Source organism: Sinocyclocheilus anshuiensis, unplaced genomic scaffold, assembly GCF_001515605.1.
Source record: "Sinocyclocheilus anshuiensis isolate Anshui unplaced genomic scaffold, SAMN03320099.WGS_v1.1 scaffold2935, whole genome shotgun sequence".
In the NCBI taxonomy this organism is placed as follows: Eukaryota; Metazoa; Chordata; class Actinopteri; order Cypriniformes; family Cyprinidae; genus Sinocyclocheilus; species Sinocyclocheilus anshuiensis.
In genome coordinates, this window is record NW_015548338.1 from 507 (window position 1) to 13,097 (window position 12,591).

General features: G+C 39.0%; 1 protein-coding gene across 1 annotated transcript; it reads left to right on the forward strand.

The window, feature by feature from the left end:
- The first annotated feature begins 10,647 nt into the window (after positions 1-10,647).
- On the forward strand, positions 10,648-12,144 carry LOC107656557 (gastrula zinc finger protein XlCGF26.1-like). The gene has a single exon (XM_016444457.1). It carries the CDS (start codon positions 10,649-10,651, stop codon positions 11,981-11,983), a length of 1,335 nt encoding a protein of 444 aa, XP_016299943.1. The 5' UTR covers position 10,648; the 3' UTR covers positions 11,984-12,144.
- The last annotated feature ends 447 nt before the right edge of the window (positions 12,145-12,591 follow it).

Sequence of the window (12,591 nt, forward strand, 5' to 3'; positions counted from 1 at the left end):
TAGTTTTGATGTATTCTAGAGTAGCCAATAAAATTCATGTTTCATTTATAAAGAATCTTTGGTTTGGTGTCATAATTTCCAGGTCAAAACTTTTGCCAAGATCAACGTTACCTCTCTAAGAGCTTACAAATTATCAAAGAACGTATTTATCCGTGGCCAGGAGAATACATAGTCAATTTGTTAAAATATACTGAGGTCACGGCTCGCTGGACGACCCTTGATTTAAAGTGTAACATAACAAATTTGAAATCGGTTTAATCAGGTGAACTTCGTATTTTCAGATCCGAGTCCTATCAAAACCTGAATGAATTAATAATAATTAATTCCCTTACAAATTTAAGTAGTCAAGTTATCTACATCGCTGTCAAGATGCTCGCAGCTTGCGATTTTTCGGGGTTGTGGCTAAAACTAGGGGGCGTGTTTCAGGCGCCGAAATGAGCTCTTCTGATTGGCCGAAATTCTCTGCTCTCTGAACAGTGCCCGCCGTTGCCTCTACAGATGCACAAATCACTTTTGCACCATTTTTCACACAGATAGGTGGTGCATAAGGGAGAGAACGTGAAACTTGTCATTTGCAAGCGAAAAACAGTGTTTGAGACTCGTAGCAGCAGATTCACGCCGTTGTAGTTATGCACTTGTGTTTGTGCTAGAAAAAGCAACCAAGAAAAAAAAATATATGTAAGAAAACATTCTACAAGCATGCAAATCTCATTGCAAGAATTCACAAACTGATTTGCGGATGTACAAAATTCGTCGGTGACTTTTTTTTTCGGTGACACATTTTTTGATGCAGGTGTGTGAATGTGTTTTGCACCATATTCACTGCAGCAATTGTAGCAAAACATGTGAGCGTACGAGTTTCTTGATTTGTGATTCGTAGAATAGGATTTGTGCACCTGCAGTGAAGGATTCAAGAAGGTGTAACTGTTGTGTTGTGTTTGTGGAAGAGAAAAAAAATCTACAAGTTTGCAACTTTTGTCTGTGACTTCAGATTTACTGATACACATGTGTGGCTATTCTCTACAACTACAAATTCTGCTGTCACGGACACTCAGTTGTTTTGCACCAAAAATACCTTCATATTTATTAAGCAAATCAAGGAGTGAATTAAGTTACTCATCTACTGTTTAAAAAAAAAAAACTTTAGCTGGGTTTCCACAGGCAGGGTCACAATTATCTATAGTGTATGAAGCTAAAGGTTTTTGGGTTAAGGTTCATAATGTAGAACATTTTTAACATTGTATGCTGTATGTGCCCAGAGCTGCTAGTGACGTCAGACCAGGTGCAAGAGCCGGCTACAACGCCCACCACGAGGGAAAAATCCGTGGACAGCGAGAGCGCGGAAAGGAGCTCCGCCCACTGCACCATGACTGAGGGTGAGCTTACTGTGTATCTGGGACTGCTGGACTTTGAAGGGGACCTTATAGACTGGAAGGCAGATATAGATGATATAGATATAGTCTATGTCCATAAAACAGGTTCTGAATGAATTATGTTACTGATACCTAATGATCAAAAGAAATAGCAAAAGTAATAGGTCAATATCATTAAATTGCAGACAAAGATTTTGAATAGCTAGGCTGGCTTGTACACTATATTGCCAAACGTATTGGGACACCCCCTTCTAATGAACAGGTTTGACTACTTTAGTCATTTCTAATTTTTAGTTAAAAAAAAAAGCATATAATGCTGTTCTAGGGAATTGTGTGCTTCTAATTTTATACCAGTGGTTTGAACAGGACCCTTTTCTATTCTAACACAACAATGCCTCTGTGTATAAGGCAAGGTTAAAAAAAAAAAGATATTGGGACACCCCCTTCTAATGAACAGGTTTGACTACTTTAGTAATTTCCATGAGTACAAATCTTAATGTTTAAGCATATAATGCTATTCTAGGGAAATGTGTGCTTCTAATATTATATCAATAGTTTGAACAGGACCCTTTTCTATTCTAACACGACAATGCCTCTGTGTATTAGGCAAGGTTAAAAAAAAAAGATTGATTCAGTCAGTGTGGAAGAACTTGACTGGTCTGCACAAAGCCAAGTCCTAATCCCAGCTGAACACCTCTGGTGAGACTTTAAATGCAGACCTTGAGCCAAAAACTCATCACCAAACACCAATGACTTGTACATACATATGGACACTCCCTTCTTTAGAACAGAAAAAGGCACTTCCAAAAACTGTGGCATCAAAGATGGAAACATAATTTATGTATTTAAAAATTGTATTTCCATCTTTGTTGCCACAGTTTTGGAAGTGTCTAAAATGTCACTGGTGTTTGGCGATTAGTTTTTTTTTGTTTTATTGAGTGTTTCCCAATACTTTGGGCAATATAGTGTATGTTTGGTGCGGTAGGGGGCCCAACCTCATATTCTTTCATAGGGCCCAAAATTGCTAGCGGCGCTCCTGGCTGTTACTTTAATTCAGCACTTGCAGTGCAGCAAAAATAGACTCGGTGCGGAAACTATCTCTGCACTGCAGCAGACGCACCACTCCTGGAACGCACTGACGGACCGCAACTGTGTGCAGTATGAACGCTTTATTAATCCGTTAACATGAGCGCGGAAAAAAATACACACCACATACGCACTGCAAACTGATTAATGTGAACCTGGCATGACGTGTGTGCGCTGCGAGTGTGCATGAGCGCTCAGTCTCCAGGAGAGCGCGCGAGCGCTGAATGGCCAGTGTGCATGAGCGCTCAGTCTCCAGGAGAGTGCGTGAGTGCTGAATGGTTAAACACTGGCAAGAATTAAAAAGTAATGCAATTTATAAACTTTAGTGACAATGTGAAACTGCCTCGATTGTGCAAGTGACAATTCCTGTGTCAATTGTGCAGCTCACTTATAGACAGACGCGATGTGTGGTGATTTGAAGCCATGTATTTTGAGAGAGACAGAGAGAGCGCGCGTGGTGATTCACTCACACTGTTTGTGAAATTACGTCTCACACAAGGTTTTCAAATTACTTTATAAGTTATTTAATGAAGAAATATGAAGGTGAGTACCTCACCTTCAGCATTATAATTATTTTACCCACGCCGGACAGAGACTGAGACGGTGCCGCTGCATGTCGTGCCAAACCTCTCACGGCATCAGCTTGAGATCGTTTTTTGAGATCGGCTTTTAGAGACCGCCGATCAGTCATCCCAACGTGATTATCGGCCGATAGTGATCGGTAGCCGATCAATCGGAGCACCCCTAGTGCTCACTGACCAAAAGTCAGCAATGTTTATAACTGCTACCCTTTTTTGAGTTTATGGTTGACCACAAAGTGGGCAGTTTGTGGAAGCAAACCTTTTGAACTCTTTGCTCATAAGAAAGAAAGCAAGGAATAAAGGTCCATCTAAATAAAGACATTCACAATTAGCATGCATGATTGTCTCAATGATCAATACATACGCAATACAACAATTACACACTAAGTTCAAATCACTAAAACATACAATGCATGAAAACACAACAACACTGCTTACAAATTGACCAAAAGGAAACAAATTCCTCAATCATAGGACCTCAGAAATAAGGTTGGAATAGCACAAGAAAGCCATTACTTCCTCTATCCAAACGCTTGTCTACTTCTTCATGTATAGTACCTGGCTAAATACTCATCTAGGAGGATGGTTAGTGCCACCTAATGGCGTGGAAAAACACAACCGCTAAGGTAACAGTGTTAGATCTGTTACAAGTATGGGATAGGCAGGGTGGTTGGGATCCGGTGGTCTCTGAAATGCACGTCCCATTGGACCTTTAAGTTTCCTTCCTAGCGCTATTTCGGCAGGAGTGAACCCAGTGCTTTCGTGAAAGGCAGTATTGATGGCAAATCTGAATTCTGGAATTCATCTGTCCCAGAGTTTGTGATGGTCCCCTACATACGAGGCAATCATTGTCTTCAGATTTCTGTTAACCCTCTCAGTAAGGTTGGTCTGGGGATGGTAAGCGGTTGTTAGTTTTTGAACAACGCCCCACTGTTTGCACACAAAACTAAGGAGTTGAGATGTAAACTGTGTTCCATGATCAGACACTAGGTATGTTGGTATGCCCCAACAAGTAAAGATCTTTTCCACCAAAATTCTTGCAATCTGTGGAGTTTTTGCAGATATAAGTGGAAGCATCTTCACCCACTTGGAACAGTAATCCACAACGACCATAAGATATCATTTTGCTTGCTGCTTCTAGGGAAAGGACCCACATTAAGTCAACACCTAGCATGAAACCAGGTTCAAATACAGGTGTGGATTGTAGTTGACCAGAGAGTTTGGAAAACGTTGGTTTATGTCGTTGACACACTTGACACTCTTTGCAATAACTTCATACATCTTTCCTTATGGTTGGCCAGTAGACTGTTTCCAACAGTCGGAGAAGAGTTTTGAGCCTACCGAGATGCCCACTAAGTGGGTTGTCATGTGCATACTGAATGAAAGCTAATCGGTGTATGGGTGGAATAATGAGTTGAAGCTTCTGTCCTTTTTGTCCATCAGGAATACTTCTGAAAAGAAATCCATTTTCAATTACATGATGCACACTGGACATATCGGGAGGTTGTGACTGGTTGCAGATTGCAGAAACTATATCTTGTATGTCTGGATCATTACTTTGGGCAATAGCAATTTGAGTCAGATCTACTGGCATGCTTGCAGAGGGAGATATTTGGGCAAGGGCAATGAGATTGTGTGGACTGTCACAGTTTGAGATTCTGGAAAGCACATCCGGAACAATGTTACACTGGCCTTTTCTATACTTGACAACAAAATGGAACCCTTGGAGACAAATGGTCCACCTGACCAGCTGTGATGATGGTTTAGGTTATTGAAAAGCCCTTGTCAACGCTGTGTGATCAGTGACAATCTCAAACGTTCTGCCTTCTAGATAGGGCCGCCCCTTCTCGACAGCCCACACTACTGCCAAGCATTCCTTTTCTGATACCGAATAGACCTTTTCTGCTCCCCTCAATAACCGGGATGCATAGGCAATGACACGTTCGTTTCCTTCTACTTCCTGGGTAAGCACAGCTCCCAACCCTACTTCACTAGCATCGGTCTGAACTTTAAAAGGCTTATCAAGATCAGGGTTTGCCAGAACAGGTGCATTGGTTAAATCCATCTTGAGTATATCCAATGACTGCTGACACTGCTCTGACCAAGTCCATGTTGCATTTTTTTTGTTTTAATGCATGAAGAGGTGCTGCTTTTTCTGAGAAATTGGGGATGAATCTATAATAGCACCCGGCTAATCCCAAGAATCTTTGTACTTCTTTCAGAGATTGTGGAGTGGGAAATGATCGAATGGCTGAAACTTTGTCCGGATCTCTTCTTATTCCTTCTCCAGAGACTATATGACCAAGAAACGTAAGGGATTTCTGAATGAAATTGCATTTTTTCAGATTGAGGGTGAGACCAGCTTTGGACAGACAATGGAAGACCTGTTGGATGTGCTGGAGGCGATCTTGCTCGTCTTTTGAGTAGATCATCGCATCATCAATATACACCATGCAGCATTTACCCTTCAGATCTCTGAGCACGTACTCCATTAATCTTTGGAATGATGCTACGGCATTTTTCAGGCCAAACGGTAGATGCTGGAATTCATATAACCCGGATCAAGTAACAAAGGCTGTTTTATGAATGCTGTCATGATCCATGTCTAATAGCAAGTACCCACTTTTCAAGTCAAGGGTACTAAATACGGCTGCTCCATGCATGGACTCCAAAATGTCTTGTATTTGTGGCATGGGGTACGCATCCAAAGGTGTCTTGGCATTAAGTCCACGATAGTCAACACAGAAACGTGACCCTCCGTCTTTCTTTGGCATCACAACCACTGGTGAAGCCCAAGATGAGGTAGATGGACGTATGATATTTTTATCCAACAGTTCTTTCAACTGTTCATCAATGAATGCTTACTTTTCCTTAGATACTCTGTAAGCTCTTTTCCTTACAGGCACCTTATCAGTAGTAAGGATTCGATGTTTGACCAGTGTGGTATGCCCTATGTCATGAGTACAAACTGAGGACCAACCCAACATCAGACATTCCAACTGGATTTGCACCTGTGTGCTTGTGTCTGCTTTGGCTGTAAGACTGCGGATGGATTGAAGAACCTCCTCATTGCATGGTGATAGAGACAAGGCAAGGTAGAAATGGACAGTATGGATCATTGGAAAGGTATCCTGCCAGGAAAATGGATGTGTGACAGCAATTACAGCATCCCCTTGTGCAGGAAAGGTATACTGGGCATGCTGAAAGTCTATTATCATCCCTGACTTCAACAAAAAATCCATTCCTAATATAGCAGGTACAGCCAAGTCAGAATCGTTCATTATGTAGAACTCAACTTCCACTGGAACATCATGCACTTTACTCATCCAGATTACCTTCCCTACAGTGGCTTGATGATGGCCATTGGCAAGAAGAAACGTTTGTCCTTCACTTGACGGCAAGATTTCTTTTTTACACAACTGTCTCCAAATGGATTTTTGCATTAACGACAAAGTACTACCAGTGTCGATGAGTGCAGCTATCAGTTTACCTTGAATGTTAAGTGGTATGGTGAGGTTCCCAGAATTATGTTGTACATTCTCTTGAATGTTTTGCACTACTCTGGTATGGGATGGAGGGTTTTTTCTTTGTGACTCTTGACTCATGACATTCTTCTTTCGCTGCTCATCTGCGTTCATCATGTTCCAGTACTTCTTTGATTCACTAATGTCTCTTTCAACTTGCATCCCAACCCGGACCAGTTCATGAACTGACTGTAACTGCAAGACGAGGGTTGCAGTTTCTCAAAATGGCTTGAATCATCTCCTTTTCAGTCATTCCCTTTTTCCACCTTAAGCACAGGGCACGGTAATGGAAAGCAAAGTCCCTAAAACTTTCATTTACCCCTTGCCTCCTTTCCATGAGCGTTCTCATGGCCACTACTTCATAATCTTAATTTAAGAAGGCTTGAAGAAAGGATTATTTGAACTGCTGCCAATTATGGACCCTCTTCTTCTCAGCAGTCCACCAGTCTTTGGCCGTGTGACTGAAGACAGCATTAAGGGAAGCTATAGTTTCTTCATCTGTTAATGGGCGGACAGCGAAATACTCCTCACAATGTTCAATGAAGGCAAGTGGGTCTTCCTCTGGATGATTACTGAATTTAGGGAATTCCAGTTTGACAGGTGGGTTATACTGACTTCCTGTCAAACTGTCAGCAGTACAGTCAGTATTAGAGTTAATGTCTTTAGCAAATTTTTGCATAACAGGCCTACTTGTGGTTTGATGGGGAGTAGAAATCGTTGGAATGCATGTCTGCAGTTTACGGTCTATTTCTATCCTTTGGATTTACCCAACAAAGTACATGAAGCAACAAACCCACAACTTGCAGTGATTTGCACGTATATTATATTCAACAACCCCATCAATCATCACAAACATTTACATTGCACAGAAAACAGCGAAACACCAAATAGAAAATATGAAATCAAATGATCAAAAATAATCACAAAATAAAATATTCAAGAAATGTTCAATATTGGGGTGATATGAACCAGAAATAAGAATGGTAAAACTTAGCTGATGATGAAGCCAACAGTGTTTGGTAATGGTTGAAATTATGATGTCCATGCAAAAATCCCGACTCTAGGAAAGCAATGTTCAATTAGTGGTAATCCAATTTTGACATAAGCAAGTCAAACTTGATATAACAAAGAGTCCTCCTGTCTTCCACATGTAGAATCCACCTGATCTTTGTGTTCGTGTAAAACGTCCCAAGTGTTCATGAGTCCATCAACAAACAACAAAGTGGGCAGTTTGTGGAAGCAAACCTTTTGAACTCTTTCCTCATAAGAAAGAAAGCAAGGAATAGAGGTCCCTCTAAGTAAAGACACATTCACAATTAGCATGCATGATTGTCTCAATGATCAATACATACGCAATACAACAATTACACATTAAGTTCAAATCACCAAAATATACAATGCATGAAAACACAACACTGCTTACTAATTGACCAAAAGGAAACAAATTCCTCAATCATAGGACCTCAGAAAGAAGGTTGGAATAGCACAAGAAAGCCATTACTTCCTCTATCCAAACGCTTGCCTAATTACTTCATGTATAGTACCTGGCTAAATACTCATCTAGGAAGATGGTTACTGCCACCTAATGGAACGGAAAAACACAACCACTAAGGTAACAGTGTTAGATCTGTTACATGTTAATATTTAGTAAAATCCCATTAAATAATAGAAATATTAAATAAATAATTACTGAACTAAAATCACAAAGCACAAATATATATTAGTTCTCATATAATTCTGTTTTAATTAATTTTTATGTTCATCTATAAGAGTTTGGGCTGTTTAATATTAGGATTTTGTTTTTAAATCCCCCACCGCGGCCCCGCCCTGCAACATCAAGCCCCGCCCTCAGCACAATATGCCCCCCCCAAGATAAAAATGTTCCCGCGGCTATGGCGTTTTTAGTTTTCATGAATTCTTGTGAACAGGGATCGTTTTGACAATGTTGTCATCTAGGGCTGCACGATAAATCGAAATGAAATCACAATCACAATTAGACAGAAGCTGTGATAGTCATGTGTATCTCGTCAGTGAAGCAGTGTTCTGTGATCAGTAGTAAATCTCCATCTGAAGGCCAGAGAAACTCCAAATACACCCTGCAGAAGAAACCCAGGCAATCCCTATAGCACTAGCTGAATAAACAGAAGATTTAACTGCTTTCATTTATTCAGCGTGACTAATAAACAATTGCCTATGGCAATATATGATTTATCTGATTTTGTCTTATTATAATTTTCATTATAATAAAGTATATAATAATGCAATACTAATCGACATAGACTTTATATATCACTGCTTAGAATACTATGAAATATTGCATGCCTTATTCTGTGTAAGAAGCCACATCATCGCCAGTGTTTCCCCTGCCATTATATTAGAGGGGTGCCCTCTAATTTTATTTAATTTTATTTTCTATATAGCGCCAGATCACAACAGAAGACATTTAAAGTTACCTTTCCTATAGAACAGGTCTATACCTTGTTCTTTTAGTAAACAAACTAAATAGCCTTATGTTATTTATCTTATTTACTTGACGGCATGTCAATTCTGTCTCTACGTTACATGGTCGCGCTCTCTGCATCGCGCACAGCGGAGTTCCGCCCCGATGAGCACACTCAAGTGAGCACACTCCCACTAGTATTTGTAAATATTAAGCCGCAAAACAACTATTTAAATTTGAATTCTGCGTGTCTATGTGTTAATGAATGGCGCAGACGCGCGTTTTTGTGTACTGCTCGTACTGAACGTCTGCCGTCTCACTAATGAGGACATAAATACATGAACAACATCTTCAGAACTGCTCTGAGAGTCACTTCCTGAGCATTTTACCATTTCATTTGAGTAAAGCTATCCTCATATCATATAAACACAGGAATGTAAAGGTATTCACGGTAACCCGTCAAAAAAAAAGTTTGGTTTAACTTGAAGACATTGTGGCAGAAATATATTACTGTTGTTCAGTAGAATGTACGTAACAGGCTACTACTAGTACTAAAATTATTAAAACCTTATTTTTAAGGAATAATCATACAATATTTCTTCAATGTTTTAATTGTAATAATAAATCCCCTTTATTTTCCAAAAATAAAATTGAGTTAATTTTCAGTAATTAAAAGATAAATTAAATGACTGTTTTATGCCTTAAAAATGTAAATACACAACACAGAATTTCTGAGGAAAAAATCATTAGGCTATTGTAAGAATAAATTAAACTTGTTTTTATGCTTTCAAATAATTAGACATGTTAAAACAGAATTTGGTAACAATAAAACATAAGGTTGGAAAAAATAAAACATTTCACAGGGCCCTAAACATGTAATTTTTGTTAAACTTTTGATAAATTGATGTTAAGTTGTTTAAGTTTCATGAATTTACTCAATTAGACATTTTAATTTTTTGATTCATATAATTTAATTTAACCATTAAAAAGGAGTCCAGAAAAATTAAAATGGAAAAAATACTTTTTTTTTTTGCATAGCTTGTCAGTGAACTACGGCTCTGTGTAGTAAATGCTGCTCCATCTGATAGCCTGTGAAAATACCACATTTAATAACATATTTTTACTCCAAACTCACTTCATAACGTCAGTCGAGTGTTTGAAATAAATCCTTCTGTGAGATGGTGGCTTCTTACACAGAATAAGGCACGCGACATATTTCATAGTATTCTAAGCAGTGATAAAGGCATTGCATTATAAACATACTTTATTTTAATGAAAATTATAATAATATTAACTCTGATAAACCATATATTGTCATAATCGTGTGTTTATTAGTCACGTTGAATCAATAAAAGCAGTTAAATCTTCTGTTTATCCAGCTACCACTATAGGCATTTTCTGGGTTTCTTCTGCGAGGCGTATTTGAGGTTTCTGCGCGAGAGTGCCCTCTGGCCTTTGAATGGAGATTTACTGCTGATCACAGAACCGTGCTTCACTGAAAGATACGCATGACAATCGCAGCTTCTGTCGAATCGTGATTTCGATTCCATTTCGATTTATCGTGCAGCCCTAACCCCAAGTTCCTTTTGTTCTCCAAATTTCGCAATTGATTTTCATCATTTTAATGTTTTCATTTTAGGCCTGATGAACATAAAAGAAGAACAAGATCTGAATGAAGTGGAGGAGAAATATCAGTGTCAGAAAGCTCATGATGTCATCACTGGAGAAACATCAGTGAGTTGCTCCAAAACTGAAAAAAGTTGCTCGCAACGAAACATTCAAAGAAAAGAAGTCAAAAGGCCTTTCAGCTGCTCTCAGTGTGGAAACGCATTCACTCGTAAAAAATACCTTAAGAATCACATGAGTATTCATACTAGAATAAAGACTTTCACCTGCTCTGAGTGTGGAAAAACTTTCAAACACAAAAGAAGACTTAACGAACACATGATGATTGTTCATGCTGGAAAAAGGCCTTTCACCTGCTCTGAATGTGGAAATACTTTCACACGCAAAGAAAGCCTTAAGAATCACATGAAAATTCATACTGGAATAAAGCCTTTCAGCTGCTCTCAGTGTGGAAAGAGTTTCATGCAGAAAAGACATCTTAATGACCATATGCTAACTCACACTTCAGAAAAGCCTTTCACCTGCTCTCAGTGTGGAAAGTCTTTGTCGCGTAGAGAAAGTCTGAAGAATCACATGTTAATTCATGCTGGAATAAAGCCTTTCGTCTGCTCTCAGTGTGGAATGAGTTTTACACAGAAAAAACAACTTAATGAGCATATGCTAACTCACACTTCAGAAAAGTCTTTCACCTGCTCTCAGTGTGGAAAGACTTTGTCTCGTAGAGGAAGCCTGAAGAATCACATGTTAATTCATGCTGGAATAAAGCCTTTTACCTGCTCTCAGTGTGGAAAGAGTTTCACACTGAAAAAACAACTTAATGAGCATATGCTAACTCACACCTCAGAAAAGCATTTCACCTGCTCTCAGTGTGGAAAGACTTTGTCTCGTAGAGGAAGCCTGAAGAATCACATGTTAATTCATATGGGAATAAAGCCTTTTACCTGCTCTCAGTGTGGAAAGAGTTTCACACAAAAAAAACAACTTAATGAGCATATGCTAACTCACACCTCAGAAAAGCATTTCACCTGCTCTCAGTGTGGACACACTTTCACACGTAAAGAAACCCTAAAGAATCACATGTTAATTCATATGGGAATAAAGCGCTTTAGCTGCTCTCAGTGTGGAAACGCTTTCAGCCATAAAGCAAGTCTTAAGAATCACATGTTAATTCATATGGGAATAAAGCCTTTCGTCTGCTCTCAGTGTGGAAACGCTTTCAGCCATAAAGCAAGCCTTTGGAATCACATGAAAATTCATACTGGAATAAAACCTTTCAGCTGCTCTCAGTGTGGAGAGAGTTTTACTCAGAAAAGACAACTTAATGAGCATGTGTGTATTCACACTTCAGAATAGTCTTTCACCTGTCCTTAGTGTGGAAATGCTTTCACATGTAAAGGAAGCCTTGAGAGTCACATGTTAATTCAAACTGGGAAAAAGCTTTTTACTTGCTCTCAGTGACCACGTTTACATGGACATCAGTAATCTAATTATTTACCTTTTTCTGAATAACACAATATTATGATTAAGATGTTTACATGAGTTGCTTTTAGAATAATCCTTTCATGTTCCCGTTTTCCATGTTATAGTACATAAATTGATTAATTGTACATGTCATTACGTCCCCACGCAACGCCATCCGCCATTCCTTCCAGAATTACTTTTCAACATATAGTTCGTCTTCATTATGATGTCATATACCGTTTTGTGTGTTTAATGTTTTATTTTATGAAAGCTTCAAGTGCAGTTAATTATTTGTCATGCTATACGTGTAAATAGACAACGGCATTGTTGAAGCAGTGCATGCCTTCTTGCTTTTATGGAAACTTGGCTTAAGGAACAGGATTCTCATTCTGATTTGGAAACTGATGGTTTTGGGAACCTTATCATTTGGACAGAGATCAAACTGTGACGAGTAAATCACTTGGTGAAGGATTATGCTTTTATACTACGAAAAAGGGGAC

Coding starts and splice junctions, on each gene's coding strand:
- LOC107656557 (XM_016444457.1), top strand. CDS start 10,649: ATGAACATAAAAGAAGAACAAGATCTGAATGAAGTGGAGGAGAAATAT.